General features: G+C 46.2%; 2 protein-coding genes and 1 pseudogene across 7 annotated transcripts in view; 2 read left to right on the plus strand and 1 right to left on the minus strand.

Annotated features, from left to right (window-relative positions):
* LOC122381234 (3-ketoacyl-CoA thiolase, mitochondrial-like) overlaps positions 1–22,061 on the plus strand; it is a 90,943-nt gene extending 68,882 nt beyond the window's left edge. Inside the window, exons 1-8 of one of the 6 annotated variants that reach the window (XM_043365181.1) lie at positions 12,600–12,665; positions 14,749–14,798; positions 15,268–15,434; positions 16,165–16,296; positions 17,253–17,517; positions 17,895–18,070; positions 18,526–18,726; positions 21,589–22,061. In XM_043365181.1, the coding sequence (XP_043221116.1) occupies positions 14,780–14,798; positions 15,268–15,434; positions 16,165–16,296; positions 17,253–17,517; positions 17,895–18,070; positions 18,526–18,726; positions 21,589–21,825 (1,197 nt within the window). In that variant the 5' untranslated portion in view covers positions 12,600–12,665; positions 14,749–14,779 and the 3' untranslated portion in view covers positions 21,826–22,061. Of the gene's footprint in view, positions 1–12,599; positions 12,752–12,808; positions 12,854–14,748; positions 14,799–15,267; positions 15,435–16,164; positions 16,297–17,252; positions 17,518–17,894; positions 18,071–18,525; positions 18,727–21,588 lie in introns of those variants that run through there. The other 5 variants (XM_043365182.1, XM_043365186.1, XM_043365185.1 and 2 more) reach the window with 5 other exon arrangements.
* Positions 22,062–22,310: 249 nt separating this feature from the next.
* On the minus strand, positions 22,311–27,355 carry LOC122381235. Its single transcript, XM_043365187.1, has 6 exons — positions 27,163–27,355; positions 26,784–26,918; positions 25,804–25,859; positions 23,300–23,378; positions 23,030–23,158; positions 22,311–22,713 (listed from the first exon to the last, which is right to left on the minus strand). The coding sequence occupies exons 1-6, from the start codon at positions 27,322–27,324 to the stop codon at positions 22,504–22,506; spliced, it is 771 nt and encodes a 256-aa protein (XP_043221122.1). The 5' UTR covers positions 27,325–27,355; the 3' UTR covers positions 22,311–22,503.
* LOC122381257 lies at positions 26,969–27,088 on the plus strand (annotated as a pseudogene).
* Positions 27,356–27,671: the final 316 nt, after the last annotated feature.

Genomic DNA, 27,671 nt, shown 5'->3' on the forward strand with positions numbered 1-27,671 from the left:
AACAGTCCGGGTTCGAAGCGCGACGGGCGCTTGACATCCTGACAGGTGGGGCATTCCACGTCAAATCAAACACCGAAATCCGTCATCCCCTTCGATTTTTCTAAAAATTTGTAGGCAGGCTGGGATTGGTTCAAAACTGAGTTACGTATAATATCTTCGAAATTTGATAACGAATTTTTTAAATATCTATACCTAACTCTGGTTCCTTTTCTGGTATCAAAATGATATTAACCCGCGCCGGGCCGGGGAGTGTTTGAACACCCCCGCTGCGGTCTTTCGCAAGTATCTCAAAAACGGCGGCGCGGAGCGCCGCCGTTTTTGGCACACCTGTTCGTGCATCTTTTCCGCACATGTTGTGAAAATTTCAGACCCAGGTCGCTTTAGGTCAGGTCACCAGGTCACGCCAAGTGACCTCACCTCAGAAAAAATAGGAATGCTCCGGCTCGTCATAGCTACACCGATTGATCGATTGCCTTGAAACTTTCAGCGATTGATAAGAGCAACTATATCTATGAAATGTTTATCTCGGAATTTTGATATCTGTGACCTAATGTCAGGTCAATTTTCGGCCTCTCCATTATAAGCCAATGGGAGAAAATTGAAAAGCGACTGTTTTGCACGAACGCTATTCTAGACACTCTCAAACATCGATATATAGGTACAATTGACACACTGAACCGGAAAATGGCAACTGTGACCCCTCGTTATGTCCCCGAGGTCATCTCAGGTCACGAACAGAATCTGTCAGTTTTTCGCTAATAACTTCTGATAGAGGCGTGCTAGAGCGCTGAAAACGCCTTAGATGTGTTCGGCTCGACGTTGCGGATCGACTGATATGCAACATGACCTTTTCCGGTCAGGTCATGACCTTAACCTGAGGTCAAATTTTTAAGTTGACCTTTCAAGGTCAAATTATAGTTCATTCGACGCGTCTCGACGAGAGGAACACGATGCTGGCAAAAGTAATGTCATGGCTCTTTTGAGTCAAAAGTTATTGCCAAAAAACCGCTTTTCGTAAAAACGGCTATTTTTGGAGTTTTTGCCCTCTGGAGGCTAAACCGTTGACCTGAGGTCAAATCTGAGAACATTACTCAGAAAGGTCTGTAAAAGGGCTATCGAATGCGCTTTTCCGCGGCGCTGTAGCTCTATCGGTTTCCGAGATAGCCGTTGGCAGTTTCCAAAATGTTGAAATAGTCAACATTTTACCTTTGGTGACCTCTGGTGACCTGACCTTTGACCTGACCCAAAAAATGACTGAAGTGTTTTCGTGCTTATTTTAGACGTTCTTTCGATTGCCGCTTACCGCGTTTCGCTACGTGGCCCAGGAGCCGAGTTAGACGGGGGGGGGTGTTCAGACACACCCCCCCGGCCCGGCGCGGGTTAACAGGGTCTTGTAGGCAATTGATAAGGCTTTGATTCTTAATTATAAAATTAAATTGAAGTGACCTTGAAATGCATTTGACCTTGAATTAAAACAGTGAAATTTAAATAGCAAAAAACACGCCACCTTCGATTTCGCTAATTTTTACATATTATGTCCGTCACAATGTTCCTAACCATCTGTGAAAAAAAATTGGAGTGGGCCATTCATAACTTTCGCGGCAAACGCCGTTTTCATGCATCCACATCACGCAACCGCGCGTGACCTTGAAAGACAGTCCGTGTTGGTGTGTGAAAAATCCCTGTGTGGGGCGAAACTGCCGAGTGCCTGGCCCTTCCAATTCATAGTGAAGGCTACAAAGCATAGATGACATAAATTTCAGCTTGAATTATATCATCGAACCTGATTCCTTATCCCTTACACACTGACGACAGAATGGTGCACTGAAGTCACAGTGAGTAAGTGCGAACTTACGGAAAAGACTTGCATTACGACGATGAGCAGAACTAATTACTCTCTACTCTCTGTGAGAGTCAAGACATGCTTGTTTGTGTACACTTTCTGAAATGAATGATTGCTGATTAGTGATATCCCAAACTCTGCGAGAATGGAAATACGCAGTCATCGTAGACCGTAGTCAAACGTTCACGTTCCATAGTAAAAGTGTCTCAGGCAAACGGTACTTTGCGGTGAATTTTAAGCCGTGTGGAAATGCATCATGAAGTAAATTCAACGAAAAAATTATCACGCAACGATATCTTCACGTCTTGTTACCTTCACTATACGAAAGAACATACATTTTTTAGCATGTATGGGGAATTTCTAGTTAATCCAATAATAAATATGGCAGCTAGAAGCCTGCTAAGATTAACATGTCGCCGGCTGAGGCGGGATCGGCCGACGCGGGAAACGCAGCAATCACAATTTTGTGTTTACACGTTCATATTTCAATTGTTTACCAACCGATTTTCAAAATTCTTTCACCATAAGATTGCCTGTACATTTCTTAACCCTATTAGTGGCAGGCTCCTGGCTACCCCATATTAAAAAAAAAATTGCGTGATAATCCTGGCTACCCCACTTCGGCAGGTGATCGAGGGCAAGAAGTCCACTCAGCGAGTCGTGCCTGAGGCCACCCCCAACGAGCTGAACGATTACTTTGTGGGGGTCGGCCCTCGGGTCGCGGCTGAGGTCCGAGACAGGGGGGAGCCCCTTCCTCTTCCTTGCAGACTACCTAGAGTAGGCGCCTGTGCACTCACCTTACAACCTATTTCCCTTCACTCTCTCCGATGTGTCCTTTTTTCCATGAAAAATTCCTCTTCTTCCGGCTCCGACGGTGTCAGCATCCGGATCCTACGCCTCTGTTTCGACTCCATCGGTCACGTCTTTCTCTACTTTGTCAACACCTGTCTCACAACCTGTGAATTTCCCGCGTCCTGGAAGCACTCTATCGTCCACCCCATCCACAAAGCGGGCAACCCTACTGATCCATCCAACTATCGACCTATCTCAATTGTTCCTGCCTTTGCCAAACTTGTAGAAAAAGTTGCTCAGCAGCAGCTGTACACCTACATGTCTGGCAACCATCTATTTTCCTCATCCCAGCACGGTTTCCGCTCTTGTCTCTCCACAGAAACCGCGCTCGCCACCGTATCCGATCACATCCTCTCTGCCACCGACCGTCAGGAACTCACTCTCCTATGTCTCCTCGATCTCTCCAAATGCTTTGACGTCATCGACCACTCAAAGCTACTATCCAAACTTCAAACCTATTCTATCGATCCGACCTGGTTTTCCTCTTACCTCCGTGGCCATTCCCAATCAGTTTGCACAACTGACGGGCGAGGAAACCGAGTCCTCTCCGATCCTCTACCCAATCCTATCGGCGTGTTCCAAGGATCCTCGCTGGGCCCGCTCCTGTTCCAAATATTTGCCAATGACCTCCCTCTTTTCGCTCCCGGGGCGCACGTGGTGCAGTACGCTGATGATACCCAAATTCTACTTTCTGGCAAAAAAGATTCCCTCCCTCATCTCATAGCCACTTTAGAACAAATTTTGGACTCTTTTGATGCCTGGTTTCATACCAACGGCTTAAAAGTTAACACAGCTAAAACTGAGCTCATAGTTTTTGGCTCGCGCCAAAATTGCCGCAGCCTGGATCCCATCTCAATTCGGTTCCGTGAGGACACGATCCGTGAGGGCCCCACGGTGAGGAACCTTGGCGTGGTTTTCGACAAGCACCTCACCTGGGACGCTCACGTATCGGCCCTCGTCCAAAAATGCAACGGTATCCTCATTGGGCTGTCCCACGTGCGTCACCACATCCCTTGTGAACTTCTGCCTACTGTGGTCAGCGCCTTGGTCCTCTCGCACGTCCGATATTGTCTCTCGGTCTATGGAAACGGGTCGGACAAAAACACACAACGCCTCCAAAAAGTTCTCAATTTTGCGCTGCGCGTTGTGTCCGGCCGAAGAAAATTTGACCACATATCGGACGTGCGAGGGGAACTGGGCTGGCCTACCGCCCGTCAGTTGTACGAAATCCACTCTCTTAACTTCCTCCACAAAATACGCTGCACCGAAGAGCCGGATACTATGTCCTCCCAAATCCTGGCCAACTCTTCCCTTCGCTCACGCTCAACCCGGCGGGACACTGATCTGTCTCTCCCACGCGTGAGAACCGAAGCAGGGAGGCGGCGCCTGCTCTACAGCATAGCCCAGTTGTACAACCGTCTGCCCCATGACATTAGACATCTCCCTCTGGGAGCTTTTAAACGCTCTGTTTCCGAGTTGTATCTGGGTGTTTAAGGATGAATGTGTGATTTGAATTGTGTTCTGTTTGATGTGATTGATGAGTGTATCTTAACTTGTTTTTCCTTTTAACCTTGACGCGACACTCGGAATAGCCATTTTACTGTGGAGAGTGTTTTAACTGTCAAATACAAATACAAATACAAATACAAATACATATTAGTGGCAGGGGGGGCTGTTTACGACCCCCCCTTGATATCTCGAGATCCAACCGGCCGATTTTCAAAATTCAAACGGCATTCGATTTGGCTCAACGAGATCTACCTTTCTAAAAAAATAAAACTAAAAAATGTCAATAGGGGGGTAGAGGGGGGTAAAAACGGGCAAATTGCAGATACATTTTATACTGTTTATCACAGCCAGGTTACTGAACCAATCTTAACGCAACTTTTGCCGATCGATAGAGAATAAACCAGGAATTCACATGAATCCTAAAAATATGCATTTTCAAAAATCATAGGCGGATACAGATCATTGAGATTGGGGGTACACAAGAAGTATAGTAAATAAGGTTTTTGTTGGTACTGTTTCTAAAAAGGGTGGCAATGGTCTTCTTATGTTACAATTTTCTTATGAGAGAACGACTAAAATTGTATTGGTCATGCATAGGCGGTGTCAGGGCACCTATGTTGGGAGGTAAAAAATAACCCCCCTTTTTGGACGCCTGGATCCGCCTATTATAGCAAAAACGTGTCAAAAGAGGATGCACAATAACTTTGTATATGTTATCACATGATACCTTTCATTCACTGTTCGTAAAACTGGTGCAGCATCGTGATCTTCGCCCAAATGACTCGCTTCACGAATAGGACCCCCCAATTCCCAGTGCTCTGGAGCCGCCCCTGGTAAAGTTGTGAACTTGAAATTTTCAGGGAATGTGCCCAATTTAGTTTTAGGAAAAGTCAGAAAATTTCAGCATCGTAGCTTCAGCGGTTTCGGAGATATTCCCGAAAAACCTGAGGGGTGGATAAAAACAACCTTCCCTGCTACTAATCTTCTCACAAAATTTGACACGAATCGAACATAATCAGCGGTAAGGAGCGCCAGTGGCGGCGGAACACCTTCAATTAAGGGGGGCACTGCCGACTTTTGGTCCCATTCTTTCCATGCAACGCCCATAGGGCTAATGTTAAAATGCCCAAATCAAAGGGGGGCACGGTGCCCCGGTGCCCTCCCTGTTCCGCCGCCTATGAGGAGCGCGATGTAAAGACGGAACCGTTCCGTTCCGTCCCGGCACAGTCTACAATTCAGGCGGCGCGTAGCGGTCGGCGCCGGCTGCCGAGTCGCTGCGTCGCCGCGGCGACAAGAATCTTGGCGGCGACAGGATGTTTAACCCGCGCGGGGCTGGGGGGGTAAATTTTACCCCCCCTCGCGAATTTTTGCGATATCTCAAAAACGGCGGCGCGCAGCGCCGCCAAACTTTCAGTACCTTTTCTTACATCAATTTGACACGTTCCCTGAAAATTTGAGCGAAATTCGTCGGAAAATTTTTGAGAAATTGACGTTTTAGTGACGTCATGTTCGCCATTTTCGCCTCAAAAACGGCAAAAGTTCAAACGCCGCTAACATCTTCATTTTTAAAGGAATCAAGACGTAATAAAAAAAGGTTATACGTAATTTTACTTTGTCTACCAAATGGCTATCTCGGTTTTTTGAAAAGTTTGGATTTTGGCCTAAATTTTTTTTTCAAAAAACTGACTTTTTTGGGAAAATCAGTATAAAATCCAAAATTTTGAGTCTATCGAAAAAAACGGAATATATGTCAGAGAAGTGGTCTATGTGCACCTACATACCAAATTTTGGAAGAATCGGTTCAAAAATGTGGGAGTTATTCAAAATTTTATGACGTCACGACACACAAATTTTTTGAAAAATGGCTTTTTTTGGAAATTCTAGACCTCGTACGGAAATAAAAATAGCACCATTCGATTCGCCGTGAAAAACTGCATCAGATAGACACCTTTTTAGGCCTTAACAACCAACTTCAAAATTTGACCTCACTTGACCTGACCTTGACCTGACCTCGACCTGAAATTCATCCAGAGGTGGTCCATATCACTTATTGAGTTTGCCTATTGAATTCTATGAGTAAAATGACCCATAAAACATGTGTCGCACATGCCCTTTTCTATATTTTGTTTTTTGGTGACCTGACCTGACCTGACCTGACCTTGACCTTGACCTCTGAATGATATTGTATGCAACAAATATTGTCTTGGTAGCCTAAGAACACGTTTTGGGCGATCAGTCTCAGTCCATGACTCCATTCTTCGGCAACTACGGTGCAAGGCCGATACTGTAGAAACTTGCAATTTGTACCCTTGACCTGACCTTGACCTTGAACTCAAACTTTAAATTAAGTACATGTTTTTAGTAGTTCGTGATGAGAGCTTTCGATTGGCGTTTGAATTTTCCAAATCGGACGATTAGTTCGGGAGATAACAGGGGGGGGTAAAATTTACCCCCCCCCCCAGCCCCGCGCGTTCGGCTGGAGACCCCAGCCCCGCGCGGGTTAACTTAACACCGCTTTTACCAGAAAAGTTGTGAACCGATTTTCTTATTGCTTGCACGATGAGATGAACAATTCAATTCTGGACAGGTAGCCATAATTAATTTCACATTAATATTATGAGATATTGGCGAAAAACAGGAGGGGTGGGGCGAAATTCGCTCTTCCCCCTCCACTGCGCCTGCGCGTGCTAACATACGTTTGCATACTTATGTGTCATTTTCTTCAAAACTTATGAATGGCCCACTCTAACTTTTTCACAGGTTGTTAAGAATATGGTAGGCAATAAAATATATGAAAATGAGCCAAGTCGAAGGTGGCGTGTTTTTTGCTACTTCAACTTTTGTGCTTAAGAACAGAGTTAAGCAAATTTCAAGGTCATATATCTAACCCTCGCCGGACCTATCTAGCGTGTCGCGGAAAAAAACGAGCGTGTGCGCCGTTACCAGACGCAGAGATTGGTACCAGATTTTAAGGTCCTAGGTCAACCGGTGACCTCTGAGGTCAGGTCAAGTGTCCCAAGGTCCGGTTCAGTTTTTGGTGAATAACTTCGCAAGAAATGGCCGCAGAGCCGCGATTTTGACAGCATCGTGTTTGCCTCGCTCAGGCGCGTCGAATGATATACTTTTTGTTCGGGTCAGGTCAACTTAGGGTTTTGACCTCAGGTCAAGGTCAGGTCAGCACCCCCAGGTCACGAAGTTGGTCGAAAGAGGTTATGTCGCATATCATTCGATTCGGCAGGTCTTCCTGAGTCCATTGGTGGCTTTCCCGGCTCGCTAGCTCAATTTGATCAAGAGTTATTGACGAAAAACGAATATAACCTTGATGACGTCATAAATGACGTCACGCAAGGTCAACATTGCAAAAGTGACGCATCTAACCTTGCAAGGAGTGCATCAAATCACGATTCTGTGTGCTTGAGATAGTTGGATATCGTTCCCGGCGCCAGAATAGTAGTTTTCATTTTTCCCCATTGACTTATAATGGTGAGGTCACGAAAATGACCTGACCTCATATGACCTTAAGGAAAAATCCGAGATATACAAGTTGTGAGACTCATAATGGATACTAGATCCTGCAAGTTTCATTTCCCTGTGACATCTCCTCTGGTAGTGAGGGCGTTGCGAAGTTGCGACATCTGAAAACCGTGCAGAGGTTCACTTATGACGTCATAGGTCAGTGACCTGACCTGACCCAAAAATGCGGTTGGTGCAAAAGATCCGGCTTGAATCAAAGGTCAGGTATGCCAAGTTTCAGCTCTCTATCGCCAGCGTGTTCGGAGCTATTGCGAAAAAAACCCTATGGGGGGCGGCACCCCCCTCGGCCGGCGAGGGTTAAGTAGGTGTAATTATAAACAAATGCTTAAGAAATTACCTGAGCAGTAAGGTTTATTTCATCCAAATCAAACAAGTACAACCAAAGTTATGGTCGTTCAAAAATATATAAAGATGCAACATTTTGTAAAAATTTGATGCCGTATATTTAGAAGACCTGTGGTCAGAATGTGCCAAAAACATCAATGTTATGTCCGGGGCGACACAGGAACTCGCTCACAAATCTATAATGAAATCGCTGATGGTAAGGTGCAAAACAGCCGATTTTTGTTCGATTTGACGTGGAATGCCCCAGGTATGGTTGCGGTTGGTGGCAGGCCGTAGCCAGGTGAAGTCAGTGAGGGGACCGGCCGTGCGCGGCTATGTGCGCACTGCGCACGTTAAACTTTCGACTCTAAATTCTGCCATAGAACTGGAATTGCGCGATCGGAGGGTAGAGGGCAGGGTCACCGCAACAAGCTTCGCTTAGCGGTGGCTCTGTCCTTGTGAATCCTTCCCATCAAAAGGTACGGACTAAATTTAGGAAGAAAAAAAGGTAGGTACAAAATGCAAGTTTCTACAGTATCGACCTTGCACCGTAGTTGCCGAAAAATGGACTGAGACTGATTGCCCAAAACGTATTCTTAAGCTATTAAGACAATATTCATTGCATGCAATATCATGCAAAGGTCAAAATCAAGGTCAGGTCAGATCATCAAAAATGAAATATAGGAAAGGGCATGTGCGACACATGTTTTATGCGCCATTTTATTCATAGAATTCAATAGGCACAGTCATATGGATGACTGTGCCTATTGAATTATATAGGCTGTGTGAATGTGACTGTGCACAGTCATGTGATGACTATGCACAGTCACAGTGATATGGACCACATCTGCATGAATTTCAGGTTGAGGTCAGGTCAAGGTCAGGTCAAGTGAGGTCAAATTTTGAAGTTGGTTGTTAAGACCTAAAAAGGTGTCGATCTGATGTAGTTTTTCACGATGAATCGGATGGTGCTATTTTTGTTTCCGTACGAGGTCTAGAACTTCAAAAAAATCATCTTTAAGAAATTTTGTGTGTCGTGACGTGATAAAATTTTGAATAGCTCCCACATTTTTGAACCGATTCTTCTAAAAATTGGTATGTATAGGTGCACATAGACCACTTCTCTGACACATATTCCCTTTTTTCGATCAACTAAAAATTTTGGATTTTATATTTATTTTCCCAAAAAAAAGTCAGTTCTTTAAAAAAAATGGTTCAAAATTCAAAATTAAAAAAACAACGAGATAGCCATTTGATAGACAAAGTAGAATCGCGTATAACCGTTTTTGCTACGTCTTGATTCCTTTAAAAATGAAGATGCCAGCGGCGTTTGAAATTTTGCCGTTTTTGAGGCGAAAATGGCGACATGACGTCACTTAAACGCCATTTTCTCAAAAATTTTCCGATGGAGATAACTCAGATTTTCAGGAAACATGTTAACCCTATTCCTGGCGGGGGGGGGGCCTCAGGAGCCCCCCTGAGGTTTTTTGGTTATTTCTCCCAAACGCGTTGAGCTAGGAAGCTCAAATTTTCTGACTTTTCCTAAAAGGCTTCTACGCAACATGTCTGAAAATTTTGAGTTGATCTGACCTCAGGTCAGGTCACCAGAGGCGGTTTGGTGACTCTACCTCAGAAAAGTTTGCAATCACGCCAGAGCTAGAGTTTTTGACCGATCAATTTCTTCTCTTCAGGGATTAGTTAGGGTACCAGTATGTGCAATTTGTATATCTCGGAATTTTGATATCGGTGACCTAAGGTCAGGTCAATTTCGCGACCTCCCCATTATAAGTCAATGGGGGAAAAATCAACTCCCTGTTTTTACCACTAAAACGGGTCGGAATGGCCCCATATACCATACATGACTTCATATACGATCAACCTTCACTACCTTGAGGTCTGTTTTGCTGTTGGGCAGCTGTGAGGTCATGTGACGTCATCAAAGGTCACCAAAGGTTTTTGGCCAATAACTCCGTACAGGAACAAGATACAGACGCGTGGATGGTCTCATTGTGTTCAGCTCGTCAAGACGCATCGAATGATATACATGATGACCTCGAGGTCACGTGACCTGAGGTCAACCTTTGACCTTGACCTTTCGAGGTCAACATATATATCATTCGATGCGGATTGACGAGAGGATCACGATGATGCCCTTAGTTTGTTCCTATCTTGACTAATTAGAAAGTTATTCGAGAAAAACTCTCTCCATATCTAGCGCCGCCCTTTTGACTTTTTCGACCCCTGTGACGTCATCTTTGACCTGACCTGAAAATGACCTTAGTAAAAATTGTAGATCTTGGCCGTGCGTATCCGATGCCGTTTACCGCTTGTCGCTATCTTGCTTCGTTCTCGAGATCTCAGGGGGGGGGCCGAATCGGCCCCCCCCCCGCCAGTTTCTTGTCCCGGCGGAGCCCGCCAGGAATAGGGTTAAATTAATGTATGATAAGGTACTGAAAGTTTGGCGTCGCTAGCGTAACGCGCTTAGAAGTTATTGGCGAAAAACGGGAGGGGGCAGATTCTGCCCCCCAGCGGGGCGTGGATTAACCTATATCTGGACGGGTGAATCCCGAGAGACGCTCGAGTAATACCCAAGATTTGCCACCCCTGAATAGGCGAGTTGCCGTGTGGCACGGTTCGTCAGAAAGTCAGTTCATCCACAAAGGAAACGAAATATAGGGTAAGGTGCCTAATTAGCGACTAGTGATGTCAATTACAAAAAAATCTGAATACCGATACCAAACCAAATACCAACCAAAACCGTGAGGAAATACCGAAACCGAACCAACCTAGAAACATTAGGCAAATACCAAATTTATACCAATTTATCAGCCTCTTATATATAAGTGAGGGTTCAAAATACCAACAATAGGTATAGGTACCAAATATAGGAGGATTGAAATAACAAATACCAAGTTGGTATCGGTTTGGTATCGGTATACCAAAATGTTGGTATCCGATTGACATCTCTATTAGCGACCCTTTCCTATTTGCGACCTACCTCCCTACAGAAACACTGGTAGGAGAAATTGGGGTAAAAACATTGTCAAAAGGTGAGGCATACTTTGGTTATCAAACTAAATCATTTTCCGGTTGTCGGTGTTTCTGCAGGAGGGACGTTTCAGATGAGTTTAAATAAAAATGTCGAGTTTCTTATCCAAAACGTGTGTACCTATTTGGGCCCTCTCTGATTAAAAGCGATGCCCATTAGGATGATACACCTTGCTTATTCTGAAAGGACAATCCTTTTTCAATTGATTTCCGTTTTCCCAGTTAATCGCTTAACTGTGCACTGCATGGTGGTTAGAAATGTGTTGCAACTCATATTTCCTATTTGCGTCCGACATGGTCGCAAATAGCTCAAAAAGGGAAACACAGGGGAAAAGAGAGAAATGAAAATGACGTGTTGCTGAAGCTTGCAATGTGTGGCGGGAGATGCCAAATGTCTTCACCGAATGCAGGGTTGCCGAATCCAGCGCGGGCCCCGAATATCATACGAGATAGCCCGCAAAATTTGGGCTTTCGCCTTCTTTTCGCCTTTTGGTGCATCACGTGATCAGTTTTTACTTACGTAAACGTGCTGGATAAACGTTACTGTTCGAGTGATTGAGTGCTTTGCGTATAGGTTACCTTTTTGGGTTCATATTTCATCTTTTCAGGCGTCGCATTTTTTGCAATTTTTAATATGAGAAAACCCATAGACTTATCAGCGACCCTCCCCGGTCGCTAATCGGGACGAGTTCCCTATTAGCGTTTTTTGCATAGCGCTAAGTTGGTGGGGACGTAGGGGCGTCAGACGGTTACGAGGGTGACGCGAGACCATGAAAAGGGCGCCATCCTCCTATAAGGGCGCCGAGTGATTGAAAACGCTATGTGGTCCAGGGGCGCTGAGGGGCTAGAAAGGCGCCGAACAGTCGAGGGATGCACGGTGGGCGGAGACATAAGGGCGCGCGTCGCGCGAGACGGTCAAAAGAGCGCCGTTAGAGCATGAGAATGGCGCAGTGCTGTCAAAAGAGCGCCATTCTCCCAGAAGGGCGTCAAGTGATTAAAAACGCTATGTTATCCAAGAACGCGAGACGGTCAGGAATACGCCGTTGGAGCATACGAAGGGCGCCGTGCTCTCGAAAGGACGTTTGTAAAAGACTTATGGGTGCATTTTCATCATTGTGGGTGCATACTTCAGGATTGAGGGTACATCTATCCCCACAAAGAGATATAAAATGACACCCCTGGGCTGTGCCGCAATACAGCGCGGCCGGCGTCGGCTCGCGCGTCGGCCGGGAAGCTCAGCCGGCCGCCGGGCTGAATCACTGGACAAATATGTAGCAAGTTACAAATATTACTTAAAACCACTCATGACCAAATTTCAACACGAGAAGTGCTGAAAGTCCAAGCCCCTCAACTCAACCGTTCAAACCAAAGCGGCAAAGCCAAAGGCCCCGAAAGTGTCATTACTGCAGTAAAATAAGCATGACGGCCAAGTAATGGTGGTATTTGAGCAGTGTTTTAGATTTGATAAATGGTTTTTGTCTTTTTTTGTTAACCCTCAAACATTTGATGACAAAACTGACGCGGTCGCAGCAAAACTACTGAGAGCCGGATGAATGTGAGTTTTCTCTTTTTAGGTTATTTTATACACTATGGGTTTGTTTTCTTCTGCATATTATTTTATTGGCTGGGCACATAGCATTGGTATGTGCTTGTCCTTTTTTATTTTGCCTGACCCATGCATGACTGATAGAATGTCACTGCTTTGGCTTGTCGCTTGCTGTCATGTAACCGAACATTTAGGCCGTAGGTTGAGGTGGTTATTGGACATAAGGTCCCTAATCTGAATTCTTTTTCAAGAAATTTGTAACCAAGAATATTGTAAGAATAGATCAGTGTTCTAAAATTGGATTTTGGTTGGGTGTGCCGATGAAGAAAAAAATCATAGGATGAGAGAAAAGGAAATAAATAACTGAAGTATATTTGCAAAATGGTGTAATGCCAATTTGTATGCCAACTGATAAACCAGGATTTCATGTCAGAATCTTGACAGGGTGTGAAACAAAAGGATGTGGGTGCATCAACAGTCAAGTGACATGTAAACTGGCTGTTGGAAATACGTGAAACTTTTTCAGAGATGAAGTAAAGTCTGTCATTCATATTTTAGGGATGAAAGTATTTTCCCCATTAGGTGTGATTTGCCACCAAAAAGTCTGAAAAATGGAACACTGGAATAGATAAATGGATGACTGGTTGGTTGTGGTCCCGGGTGCCCTGTTTAGCAGTGTCTGTTGCAAATGATGCCACAGTCCCACTGGCCACCACCTGACCTTGCCCAAGTCCCAAGACCACCTTGCTCATTCCCATTGGCTGGTCTGTAGTCGTTAAGGAGGCATTAAACTTTGTTTTTCGCAACCAAGGAGTGGTGCTATACCCAGAGATGCTTTGTAATCAATCCAAACCAAACCTGACCTAACCTTATTAACAACCTACCACCTAAAACCTACAACCTAAAGCCTACCACCTAAAGTCTCCCACCTACAACCTTCAACCTAACCTACAGTGCCTCTCCTTGGTTGCAAAAAACAAGTGTGTCGTGTGATGCCTGCTTTCAGCTTTACTACTATTGGCTGATCTGCTGGTGATGATTTAAATGGAAAGTGAAAAATATACTGCAGTTAGATGGTGGCATGTTGCACAGCCCTCCCATGTCTAGCATAGCATACCATGTCTCTTGTCACTTACCAACTGGCTCAACATATTTATATGGGTCAAATGATGTGGAGCTCTCAGACTGCAAACTCGGGAACTCATCACTCATCACTGAGGTAGAGGGCTTTCATTTGGGCATTTTTTTACATTGATGAGACATTGCTTCTCATAAAATAACAAATGGAAAAATAAATAACCATACAAAAAACCGTTAGCTTTCTCAATTCACAATAACATTACCTATATAGTGGTATATGTGCCACTGCAAACATTAGCACCTACCTATGCTCACTTCAGGCTCCTCCAAAAATCCAACTTTTGTTTGGAATGAAAGGAGAACTGAGAACTGAGAAGAACAGTAATGATGAAAGGTGGAATCAAGAGGGGCCTGAACTCTGAAGAAGTGATAGGAAGGAATGATCTTTTGAAATAAGATCAGGTTAGAGAAGCTCACAGGAGGTTGGAGCAGCCACAGTAATGGACCCTTAAAAAAGAAGTGTTGGGAGCTGGCACAAATACAGAAAGCTGATATTTATCTATATGTATTTATGTTTTTAGACTTGGCATTATACTTACAATTTATCTGCTCATTGTGTCAGAAAATTAATGGAAAAGTCTGTAATTCAGACTAATTTGAAATTTGTGAAAGCTACCTAGATTTCTTATGACAGACTGTTTGCCATTATAATTTATACATGGGAACAGATTTGACATTGTTTGACCTTCCTGTGAGGTCACATATAATCTAGCTCAATCTAAGGCTGGACAGCTGGGAGGGGGGCTACAGACCCTTTCCTATATGTTAAATGCCCCAACAAGGCCAATATAGGCAGGGTTGACTAAATACATATGCTAAACTTAACCACAGATAACAGTAGTACACAGATAACAGATAACAGTAACAGTAACAGTAACACAGATAACAGTAGTACTACTGTTATCTGTGACTTAACATAAATAATGCAGTGTGAATTTTCTTCTTTTCACAGTGAGGAACCATCTCTAAAAAGAATATAAGCAATGTCGTCCATCACAAAAGGTCAGTATTTTGCATTTTTATTTGGATGCTTTACAATTGCCAATTTCCATTTATGATTGATCCAACCATTTATGAACCTCAATTTGACTGTTTGCCTATGACACTGCGATGCAGGACATTTTTTAGAGCCAGGATCTGCCCTTCTACTGAGAATATTATTAAACCCTGGCCTAGTCTGACCTTCCAGGACCTTTATTAGAACCCTTCTAGTTCTTAGTCCAGTTCAGCTTGAGGCATTGGAGGCATTTCTTACAACCGTGCCCTCTTTGACTGGTCCCTCAATGAATACATAAGGTGGGTTCTAGGAATGTTCTACGTGTGATGGAGTCACTTACTCGACGGTCGACATTTATCAGAATCGAGTCCCAGCTGATAGGGCTGCCGTGACTGAGTATGTATTAGGTGTTGTATTCACTAAATCATTAGTGATGTTTATTTGCATGACATTTAGGTATGCAACCATTTTTAGGAATTTTCATCGTGGGTGCCAAGCGTACGCCATTTGGAGCTTTCTGTGGCAAGTTGTCCAACAAGACCTGCACGGACCTGCAGGAGGTGGCTGCCAAGGCAGCGCTGCAGGCTGCCAAGGTCGACCCGAAGCTGGTCGACTCGGTGGTCATCGGAAACGTCCTCTCCGTGAGTGGCCGCAACTCCTGCCGTGTGTACTACTCTGCACCCTGTCGGTACACGGGCCTGGTCTCTCGCCCCATTGATTGGACGCCACTGGCACAATTCTAAAAAGAATTAAAGATCGCTACCGGTCGCATTCTGCCAACACGCCGGCACAAGTGCTCAGTCAGCGCGGCTTGTCGTGTTTACCTTTCGTCGCCGTATGGTTCCCTTCAGGCTGCCGACCTTCGCCCTCTGGTCGTGTGAGGTTGAATTTTGTCTGTCATTGTCGCAAACCCCTTGCTTGGTAACAAAGTGAATTCGCAGGATATTTACGATGAAAAATATCGAGCGTTCTGTACATACAACATTGTCCGTATTTTGTTCTAGTGGCTGAATCATTTAATTATTTGGTCATGATGGTTTGTTTAAAAAAAAAAGGTATGTAGCCAACTGTTTGAGACAGACTGTGAAAGGTTCTTTCGTAGGTACTATCACTTGTCAGAGGATCAAATCATGTTTTCTGGGCCCTACAAAAGGCTTGGGTTTTCCGGAATCATTCGCCTTTCATTTATGCTTTTATGGCTTATTAGCTATTCCCAATGTTTTCCTAATTCAGTTTATTTACTAACGTGCTTTCTATTCATAAAAAAATGTTAATTGAAATCATTTTTACATCATATTTACACCAGTCGTACACTGGCTAATGTATGAACTCCATCGTGGATTATGCGAATGCTCCCTCCGCTTTCGACAGTGCTCGTCGGTCGAGGCCCCGTACATCGCTCGTCACGCGGCGCTGCGCGTCGGCTGCGATGTGGCCACCCCGGCCCTCACCGTGAACCGTCTCTGCGGCTCTGGGTTCCAGTCCATCATCAACGGCGCCCAAGTGAGTCTCGGCCGGCCAGGGCGGTCTCTCACACAGCGATATAGGTGCTGATGTGAGTCTCGGCCGGCCAGGGCGGTCTCTCACGCAGCGATATAGGTGCTGATGTGAGTCTCGGCTGGGTAGGGTGGTCTCACACAGCGATATAGGTGCGCAGGTGTGGCTCGGCCGGTTAGGGTGCTCTCTCACACAGCGATCCGGGTGCTGATCTGAGTGTCGGCCGGTCCATGGGTGGTGAGGGCGGCCTCGCACCCAGCTGATGTTATAACTGTGAATGTGGACAGTCTGACTACAGAGTAATAACTAAGAGGAATCGTCGAGTTATTGCGGAAAGTACAATGCCCGCCGATGTCTGTGACTGTGTGCATTGCTAGTTATTTTGGGAAATAATACGCTAGTCTCCACGGCCGTCTGATAATGTGGACACGACTGAGCGAGGAATAGTCTCACTCATTAAACGCGTAAACACGGAAGAAATTCACGTTTATCACATTCGTGTCGTTTACTTTTGACTCGTCTTAATCATGCGTGTAAAATAATGCTCTGATTGATGATTAATTGATTGGATTTGCCGACGCAACTGTGGCTTGATTCCATGTTTGATGTAACGGTGCTCCGTAAGCTCAAAGCTGTGTCGATGCCTTTACCACTTTTTAAAAAGGCCACTCAAAATCAAATTATGGACACTTGTCTTTTTTTATTTAGTCCGAATCTTTTGAATGGATCATTCACAAGCACAGAGTCCATTATTTGGTGATATTCGCAAAACCCCCACGTGATCGAATGCTGCAATTTGAGACAGTTAGGGGGTGTGATTATCGGAAGGCTGGTTCCGCGATTCCTGATGACAAGTCCGCAGCCACAATTATTAGAGGTCTCTCGATGTTACCATGTAAATACTTGTAAATTGTAAATATGCGGACTTGTAAATATGAGGGCGTTGGTGTTTTCTCCGGCAGGACATCACGATGGGCGACTCTCAGATTGTGCTGACGGGCGGCAGCGACAACATGACGCAGGCGCCGCACGCCGTGCGCGGCCTGCGCACCGGCGTCAAGCTGGGCACCAACCCGCAGCTGGAGGACGTGATGTGGGAGGCGCTCACCGACCAGCACTGCAAGACGCCCATGGGTGTCACGGCAGAGAACCTGGCCGACAAGTACAACATCACACGACAGGACGCCGACCAGTTCGCCATCGGCTCGCAGCAGAAGTGGAAGGCTGGTGAGTTCACGGCGGTTCGGTGGAACTTCTGTTCATTGTTCACTGACAATTTGGGGTACAGTAACACAGCTGAGAATGAAGACTGCTTATTTATAATCAATAGAGCTTTTTCCAATTTTAAAAATGACCTTGTTCGTTACTGATTCCTATTTTTAGAAGGGCACCTATCGCGGCATCGCGGTAATAATCGCGAGGTACAGCGCGATATTATAAACTTGATGTTTAAAATCCTTAGAAAATGTCATGATTTGTATTTACTGCTCTTTCTTATTAAGATCAATTGAAGATTTCGAGACTGATGGAACGTTCTATTTGCATCGTTATATTCGGCGATATTCCCTTATCGTAGTTGAACCGCGCGATGACGCCGTTTCCAGCGCACGACGCGGGCGTGTTCAACGACGAGATTGCGCCGGTGACGATCAAGGTGAAGCGCCAGGACACGGTCATGGACACGGACGAACACCCCAAGCCCAGCTCGGACATGGCCAGCATCGGCAAGCTGCCCTCGGTCTTCAAGAAGAACGGCACCGTCACAGCCGCCACAGCCTCGGTACGTCCCGCCTCACCCGACCAACGGACACACTCCTCCGAAAAAAATAATACACCAAACTGGCTACAGTCATTTTCCCGTTTTTTTTTTCGTGTGTGGTGTTACCTACGCAATATTTATACCATAAAGTCAATGCCAGCGCGTTATTTAGGCTGATATTTTTTTTCGATTTGTTCATATGGTCGTTCAGCATGTTTTTTTCGACTGTTGGGTGACCTGGAATATTTTTTATGACGAATGGCCTTGGCAATGATTTTAGATATACACGTTTTGGTTATCTTCATAAAATGTTCCGATAACGTTTGAGAATCGTAGAATTATGTATAACTCAAGTCATGTTAATCACCTAACATTTATGCAGTTGGGCAAGTTCATCCTTTTTCCTACCTGAACCCATTCTCGCCTGTGATAGGTCCCCGATTTCGGCTGCCATCTGACCGTTGTCCGTGTCGCAGGGCATCTGTGACGGCGCCGGGGCCGTGGTGCTGGCCTCAGAGGCGGCCGTCAATCAGCACGGCCTCACCCCACTGGCTCGTCTGGTCGGGTACGCTGTCGCCGGCGTCGAGCCCACCATCATGGGTATCGGTCCGGCGCCGGCCATCCGCAAACTGCTGGAGAAGAGCGGCCTCAGCCTCAACGACATCGCCCTTGTGGAGGTGAGCATAGAGATATATATATACATAGAGATGACATGCACTCAAAGTCGCGGAATTCCGTTGGACCTTTTTAAGCAAGAAATCTGCGTTCAGAACTCGTGCACTTTCAACAAAACAGGTTTTAGATGGGAATGTTTACCCGAAAACTTTTTATCGCCGAGATCGCGGCAAGAAGGCTCACCCCCTGTGGTTTTTCGCGAATATCTACAAAACGGCGGCGCTGTACACCTTATCATACATCAATTCTACACATGTTGTAAAAATTTCAGACAAAGGTCATTCAAGGTCAGGTCACCAGATCACTTGAAGTGACCCCACCTCATAAAAAGTTTCAATGTCTGCCATAGCTACACCGAATGACCGATTGCTTTGAAACTTTCAGCGATTGCTAAGAGCAATAAAATGTACAAAATGTATATCTCATAAAATTGATATCGATGACCTAAGGTCAGGTCAATTTTGCGACCTCCCCATTATAAGTCAATGGGAGAAAATTGAAATGCGCCTCTTTTGGACGAAAGACATTATAAACACTCCCAAACACTGAATTATTACAATTAATTTAGACACACTGAACATGGAAATGGTGTCCGTGACCCCTGTTTATGCCCCTGAGGTCATCTCAGGTCACGAATGGTATCTAACAGTTTTTCGCAAATAACTTTTGATAGAGGCATGCTGGAGCGATGAAAACGCCCTAGATGTGTTCAGCTCGACGATACGGATCGACTGATATGCAACTTGACCCTTTCAGGTCAGGTCATGACCTTGACCTGAGGTCAAATTTTCGAGTTGACCTTTCAAGGTCAAGTGATAATTCATTCGATGCGTCTTGACGAGAGGAACACGATGCCGGTAAAAGTAAGCTCGTACAAGGCTTGGGTCAAAAGTTATTGCAGAAAAACTGTTTCCGAAAAAAATCGGCTATTTTTGCAGTTTTTGCCCCCTGCAGGCAAAACCGTTGACGTTAGGTCAAATCTGAGAGAATTTCTCAGAAAGGGTGTTAAAATGGCTATCGAATGCGCTTTTCCGCGGCGCTGTAGCTCTATTGGTTCCCGAGTTATGCGTTGGCTTCTTGGAAATTGTCGACATTCGACCTGGAAATCGGCGAAAAATTGCCTTCAATGACCTCTGGTGACCTGACCTTTGACCTGACCAAAAAAGTGACCAAAGTGATTTCGTCACTATTTTAGACGCTCTTTCGAACTCCGCCTTCCGCGTATCGCTACGTGGCCCAGGAGCCGAGTTAGAAGGGGGTGTTCAAACACCCCCCCCCCCCAGCAGGGCGTGGAAATGCAGGACCCCCAGCCGGGCGCGGGTGTACCTATTTCGTAGATGAGTCAGTACGTCAGCTTCTATGATTTGTACTCGATTTCACGTCTGTGTATTTTTATAACTTTTAAATGTAGATACCATATTTTTTATACTTGTTCTCTACTTCATTTCGTCCAAGGTTGTACATCAGATTCGGAACCGCAGCGGCGCAGCATGTTTCTCTGCATCGCTTCCCGAAGCACCGGAGCGCTCTTGATAAATCGAAAGAAGCCATACTGAGACCGGTGGACTAGATGCCCATTGCATGTAACCGACTTTGCTCTCTTCATTTCAACACAGCATTGGTATCAATGCTGGATCAAAATGTGGCTCCAAAGCTCGACTGCTGGAATGTGCCGTTCCAAGGGTAGCGGCCTACAAGAACAAGGCGGGACAACAGCGTCACTCGACCACCAGTACGCGCTGTCGAGTGCCGCTACCCTGAAACGCAACCTGGACATCATGATGACAGGGCTGACGCCGACGACAAGAAGCGAAGAAACTCAAACAAACGGGAAGTACGGCTCAAACAAACACCGGCATTAGTTCTGAAAAGCCTGGAAGAGCGACGTTTGGTGAATGCAGAAAAAATCGACCCTGTGACGTCATGAAGAGGGCTAGGCTCCAATTTTTACTCCAGAAGATGTCAAATTGATGAGGGGTACGGTACTGAAAGTTTCGTCTTTCTATCCCTAAGCGTTTGGGAGCTACTGCAAATATTCGCCAGGGGGAACACCCCCCCCCCCCCCCCATTATGGCCCGCGAGGTCAGTGCAGTTCATCAGTCACAAATGCGCATATATCACGCTCGCATATTTCTGAAGGTAGTTCTTGTCAGCTAGGGGAATGTACCTGGCTGTATATCAGAGCGCCAGTTCGGGAGAGGGGGTGAAAGTTTTTGGATGAAATGATCAGCCATGCTCTGCGGCACAGTATATCTCCAGTCACAAATCACTAGTGCCATCTAGAGGGAGAAATATTAGCACACGGGCGCTGCGGTGCAGGATATCTTCAGGCGCGCATCACTAGTGCCATCTAGAGGGAGAAATATCAGCACACGAGCTGCGACGCAGAATATGTATCTCCCGGCGCGCATCACTAGTGCCATTTACGCGCCGTTTCAACTGTCTCCAATATTGAAGACCCCGACTCAATTAAGCACATACTTATTGGATGTTCAGAAAAGTGTGCTTAAAAAGGTCCAACGGAATTCCATGACACCAAGTGCTTCAGCACAGGCATGTCATCTCTATGTATATATATCTCTATGGAGGTGAGGCCCAGGGCAGGCGCGTTTTCGGCGTCGTTCGCGTGATTCCACACTGTTTTTGAGATCCTGAGTGTTTTGTTCGTTGGTGATGATAAAAATTCACTGCCACTTACGTTAGATAGCACATTGTTTTGAGTCGTTCTCATTCCTGGAATGTGATAAGCACGTTATCATTGATAATTTCGTTACCTAGGTGACATCAACATGGCGTGTATCTGTTTGTGCCTTTTTCTCATATGTGGCATGCGTAGCGTACTCTCACACTGCACCCTCTTCCAGATAAACGAGGCGTTCGCGCCGCAGACGATCGCCTGCCAGCGCGAACTGGAGCTGGACCCGGCCAAGCTAAACACGTGCGGCGGCGCCATCGCGCTGGGCCACCCGCTGGCCGCCTCCGGCTCGCGCATCACCGCCCACCTGGTACACGTGCTGCGCCAGCGCAACGAAAAGTACGCCATCGGTTCGGCGTGCATCGGCGGCGGCCAGGGCATCGCCCTCCTCCTGGAGAGGGTGTGAGCGCGCGCAGACAGACGGGGAGCCGAACGGGACGGAGGACCGGGCGCGGGCGGCCGGGGCTCCGCCGACCGCTCCGGTAACGGAAACAATGCAATGGCCACTTTGGCCACGTAATTTCTTATATAGTGTAAATGTCTTGATGGTACATAATTGCAATCGTGAGTAAATCGTATTTACTGCTGCTATATTCCGAATTTTGAAAGGCAAGTTCAACGCAATATATCTTATAGGCGTAAGTTTGGTTTTTGATGGGTTTGAGCTGTTTCTTTTATTTGACTGTTGGATGGATTTGCGGCAACAGCATTTGCGGCTGTCAGTGGGCTTTACGGCTTTACATCGTTGTGGTATACAAAAGTGCTGAATCAGAGCTAAAACTTTGCTTGTATTTTATATCGAAATTAAAATTGTAGGGCATATCGGAGCCAACCGCTGAAACCAAACTCTTCAGAGAACTATATGACAAAAAGGCACGTAGGACATCATTATAATAGTGCACATTTTACGTTTATTTTTCCAGTTTTTCCACTAGCAGCCCGCCAATGATGGAGCTCAACATTCCTTCTCTGTAATTCAGGATGTGAAGGCAATATAGTCTCAATGGTCGGACGTCACCACCTTCCTAGGGCGGCTGGTCCGCTCAGGTCACTGTCCCCGGGGCCGGTCGGCCCGCCAGTCACCTCAGGGCTGGTTGGGACAGAGCACGGAGTCGGCTTGGTCCGAGCCCTCGGGCGTGGCGGCTTCGACCAGCAGTTGGGCGTCGAAGCGGCCCCTGCCGTACCTCTGGCGGCCGGGACCCCTCAGAGCCTTCTCCCTGATGAAGGTGCGGACGGCGGCCTCGTCCACCCGAGCCATCCTCAGGTGGCAGCCCCAGGTGGCCAGCGCCAGCGGCTGGACAACACACAGACGGCCATTTCAGGCTTATACGGGAAAGCTGATCGGAAATTTTACAGAAACTTTACATTAAGAAGCTTTTTGCGTTTCAAAACAAAACACTCCGTTCTTTTTTAAAAATTTTACCAGCATTATGAACGCATACATGGTAAATGCTTCGGTAACTTAAGCTGAAACAAATTGCTGCGATTGCCCATAATCCGAGTAGCATAAATAATTAATATACCTATAGGTATGCAACTATTCGATGATCAACGCCCACTAACACAAAACGCCGGATAATTTCTGCAAGCTTCTGCGATGCAGGACTCACCCGCTCCAGCGATAGTTTGTTGTAGGGGGTGATGATGTGTCTACGGATGCAGCCACGCACCAGTTGTTTCAATTTGTCCACCTCGGTAGAGTCGGCGCACGGGTGATACAGCATGACAATCGCGCCGTGCTGTCAGCAGACATGAGAGTCGGAAAACATTACAGGATACGGCTTACTTCAGGACATGCGTTGCTAACCCCGTCACGAGGCCGGCCCTGGTGTAAGAACATTCAGAAAACAGTCATGCAGAACAGACGACAAATACGATACCTCAATGTTGTGGAGCCAGCGCTGCGGTGGAAGGTACAGGTACTCGCCGTCTACGGGCCGTACCGGCCGATGATTCTCTCTGCGGAAACGTAAAATGTGTCGTAAAATTTTAACTTTGTTATGATAAGTATGCGTTAAGGCCAGGGTCAGGGGACAGGGTGTGTCACTATGTCACATGGTGTGTCACTGTAACGATTCATGTTCAGCCGCTTACATATATTCATTGTCCCTGTGCCTATAATGGGAGACCTGTGAAAACCGAATCCGCTCATTTTGTTCTTTTAGTTTTTACGCGCAACTCGCAGTAAAGGAGTGCCGGCCGAATCATTTTCTTTTGGCTCCCGTCAGCGCCCGCCCGCCGTTTCAGTCTCCACGCTGACAACACCTAGCAATTTCATCGTTCCGCAAAATATTCAAACTAAAGAGCGTAAAAATCGGCTGTGATTATCCCCCTTATGAAGTGTTACGGAACGCTGTCTTTAACGATACTTTTGTCTACGAAAAAATGTCTCCTGAGCCATGCAAATGCACTAATCGTAATCTTTGATGAATTTTCTGTCGACTAGTATGCGTTGTTTTCCAATTTTCGGAAAAAAGTGTCTTTGAGGTTTCGCGAGGCTAGACCGGCCCGATCGCCTACCGTGCAACGGACAGCTTGTGTTCATTTACTGTGAGATTCACTTTTCTTGTGGCATTACTCATGACCCTATATATAAATGGCAGGCTACAGCAGCAGTCGAAGGAGAGCCCATCCAAGTTCTGGTGAGTGGCTAGACGATTAGGTTTCTGGGAGACAAGTGGTATAGCCATAGGAGTCTAATCCGGTTCCTTTAGCGCACCTCGAGCAGACGCTTACCGAACTACGCCACCAAGGATCGCTTTATTTTATTTAGCCTCTTGTGACCAACACTGCAACAAGGCCTGATTGTAATTGTAGCATTTTTTACATTCGCTCTCGTGGGGGCATTTTTGTGCAATCGGTGCTATCGAACTTGTTTTCAAAGGGATACCTAGTTACATAGTTGTAGGATCTGGACGAAGGTTCGTAAGCTCCAGGAAGATATTCATTGGCGAAGCTGCGGAGGTCTTGTATATTCGGATAACGTTCGTGCTGTAGGTACCTATAAGGTTCGTATGTCTAAGATTTGTAGGGGGTGACAAATTCGTAGCCTATGGGCAAAGTTTGTATGCCAATGTTTGTACCGAAAGAGGTTCGGTTCGATAGGACAAGGTTTGACAAGGATAATGTTCGTAACGGAAACGGCTCACGTCGGGTAAAGTTCGTACTTTTAATCGTGAGGGATAGCGCTGTTACGGAAAAGCTTCACATTTTCAAGTTCGATACGGAAATGGTTTGCAATGAAGGTCGTTGGTATACAAGTTTTATCATCTATCCATATAGTTGTGAAAGTGCAGAATTCTTATATTCTTATGAATTTAGCATGAATGTTTGAATGGACGGATTGACAGAGCCTGAGTCTATGCTAAGCAGAGCTTGAATTGCGCAGACTCCGACCCGACTCCTACTGTCCGATCGCGCAAGTAACGGGATAATTTAGATGCTAAGGAATTTACCACAGCGTATGTAATAATTTACATGTCCCTCACAGCCGGACACGACCTGTCTCACCCAACTATGCACTCAACTGACTTCAAATGCAGGCTGCGTATGCTCCCACCAGCCACAGACTATCCCCGTCAGGTGTCTCAAATACCGAGCACCGGAGCGACTCGAACCCGGGCTCTCACTCTGCCGGGAGTCCAACGCTCTACCAATTGAGCTATAACGGAACAGGCCTTTATGTGCCTTTCCTCGACAAAGAGAAATTGAAAGCAAGGCTATATAACTGTTGAAAGGTCGAAAGTGATATATCATTTATCAATAAGTGAATTTTCGCCTACAGGTCATCATCAGACTAGTAAACAAATCGGATATCTTGCAGTTGCCGAGTCATAAATGTATAAACATTCAGTTTTCGTGACCTAACGTGATAACTCACGATCATTTGAAGCAGGGCTGCGGAGTCGGAGTCGGAGTCGGAGTCGGAGTCGGTCGGAGTCGACAGTTGTGACCGAAGTCGGAGTCGGAGTCGATTTTAGAAACCCGAGCCGGAGTCGGAGTCGGAGTCACCGAAAATCTGTCGACTCCGCAGCCCTGCTAGGTCTGCGGAGTCGGAGTCGGGAGTTGGAGTCGGTCGGAGTCGACAATTCTGCCCGGAGTCGGAGTCGGAGTCGGAGCTGGTTTTTGAAAGCCGGAGTCGGAGTCGGAGTGGCCGAAAATCCATCGACTCCGCAGCCCTGATTTGAAGGACTCATGAGTTTCGTGGAGCTGCATCAACGGGAAAAACTGTCTGGCGCCAAGTGATGTTTCTTCATTATTATTCTGCAAAGAATCGCAAAGAGGGCATTGTCCCGAGGGCAAAGTAACCCCGGTATAGGCATCACCTAGGTACTTAGTTACATATACGTACCTATGTGTTTCATGTTGCCTTCTAGGTACTTACAGAAGCGGAATCGTCATGGAATACTCGATAGTTTCATTCATGCAGATGTGTTGCGGCTGAAAATAAGCAAAACGTATGTCATACTCGTATTTCTAATAATTATTATGTTGGTATTGTGCATATTTGTGTTTGACATCTGGCATCTATTAAATGTGTCAAAATGTACCAATTTTGCCGAATTTATTTCCAGCCTAAATGTTCTATGTTTTTAATTTAACACCGCACCTCACTTCTCGTCTCTGTCGTGTCGACTGTCGAGGGTTATATACATAATATGAATGACTAGCGACTAAAAGAGATGGAATTTGATGCTTCAAGGGTGCAAGCTGCTCTCCCTAACCCTAAACGTTTGGCGACGTGTTTGTCATCATTTTGACGACCTTTCAAATACCGTTTGCCGCTTTACGTGGCCCGGTAAGTCGAATGAGATGGGGAATGAGCATATCACAAGACGTTCCCACCCAACCAAAAGTCCGTACAGCGAAGCCGAAGAGACCTATGAAAACATCATTTGATTCGCATTTAGGTATGTAGGCTACCTTAAAACATCTTTGACTTCAAAATGGTATGGTTCTAAACAAGCAATTTGCTTTGAATTTATTTGTAAGAGATGGTGTCCACATATTGTGGCCGCGTTGCGGTCTTTCCCATCATTTACATAAAACCGGTGCGGCAGCGCAAACGTCATTCGATGCATTATTAATTCGCCTTTGACATAGGGCAAGTTATCAGTAAATTGTTTACGAAAAATCAAGGGCGGATTAAGATAGTTAATGCGGAATACCCGGCCGTACCGCGGAAAAAAAGGCCACGGAGCCGTCTCTTTCTGCATTGTTACAGTGCACCTTTCAGTGCACCATCCGTTGTGCAATGAAAAGTTTGGAAAAGTCACCGCCAATGCCTATACCTATTTTAACAACACCTGCAGTGTTTATCCCTTTAGTCCACAATCACATTAGCTATATCAAACTCGCACTCACTAGGTAATCCCCGCTGACGTCAACGCAGGTCTGGATGGAATCCATCGTATGGATCGGGTCCGCCGGACGCCGGTCACGGGCCATTGTACAGGTGTACACCTCCGGCGAACCGTCCCAGTCCACCTCCAGGCTAGTCTGAAACGTTGGAAATCGTGGCACGGCTAGATAGTGGGATGCAGCTCACTATCGCTTCTCGGCCTTTTGGCTAAGATCAAAGTGTAGTATCTGTGGGGCATTCCCCCGGTATTTGCACATGATCGCGGCTCATTGGTCGGGATAGACATGCTTTTGGTTGGCTACCTTTCTTCCCCCCGCAGCTCACACTGACGTCATATTAGCCTTACCGTCAGCACGTACATCTCGCCGTCATCACACTCACCTCGCCGTCATCACAGTCGACATCATCTTGCATTATCGTCATCTCGTTATTCTGTCCGATACTCTCGTGGTCCCCATGGCGCACGGCGTGACCGACACAGTGGGAGAACCCGAGCGCCAGCAGAAGCGCCGACAGCAGCGGCAGAAGCGAGACCACCCTCATGGTGACTGTGACAGCGCCGGTTCGGGACTGTCACCCCGCCGAGCACCTATTATTAATCTTCGAAAGAAAGACGGTAGAATTCCAGCGTGTCCACTCCCGGCCCTCCCACCAATCACTGTCGTCCCTGGTGTCATGGCCCGACCAATCACTGTCGACTGTCGTCCCCGGTGTCATGGCCCGACCAATCACTGCACGGCTCCGCCCACTACCGTCACATAGCACCAATCCATATAAGGGGCGCCGCGCCGCGCCGGTGGGCGCGCCTCGACGAGGACGTAAAGCGCCACAATAATCGACTATAAAAAAGACGATTAAAGGTGGCACTTCATTAGCCACTTAGATAAGAT

This window comes from Amphibalanus amphitrite, unplaced genomic scaffold (assembly GCF_019059575.1).
Source record: "Amphibalanus amphitrite isolate SeventyFive unplaced genomic scaffold, NRLGWU_Aamphi_draft 000116F_arrow, whole genome shotgun sequence".
NCBI lineage: Eukaryota > Metazoa > Arthropoda > Thecostraca > Balanomorpha > Balanidae > Amphibalanus > Amphibalanus amphitrite.

Excerpts from the sequence above, each read along its gene's own strand:
- LOC122381235 (XM_043365187.1), bottom strand. The coding sequence starts at position 27,324 with ATGAGGGTGGTCTCGCTTCTGCCGCTGCTGTCGGCGCTTCTGCTGGCG. Across the intron at positions 25,860-26,783 it reads ACGTCAGCGGGGATTACCTA|CCGCAACACATCTGCATGAA; the intron begins GTGAGTGCGAGT and ends GCTTATTTTCAG. Across the intron at positions 23,159-23,299 it reads GCTGGCTCCACAACATTGAG|CACGGCGCGATTGTCATGCT; the intron begins GTATCGTATTTG and ends GTCTGCTGACAG.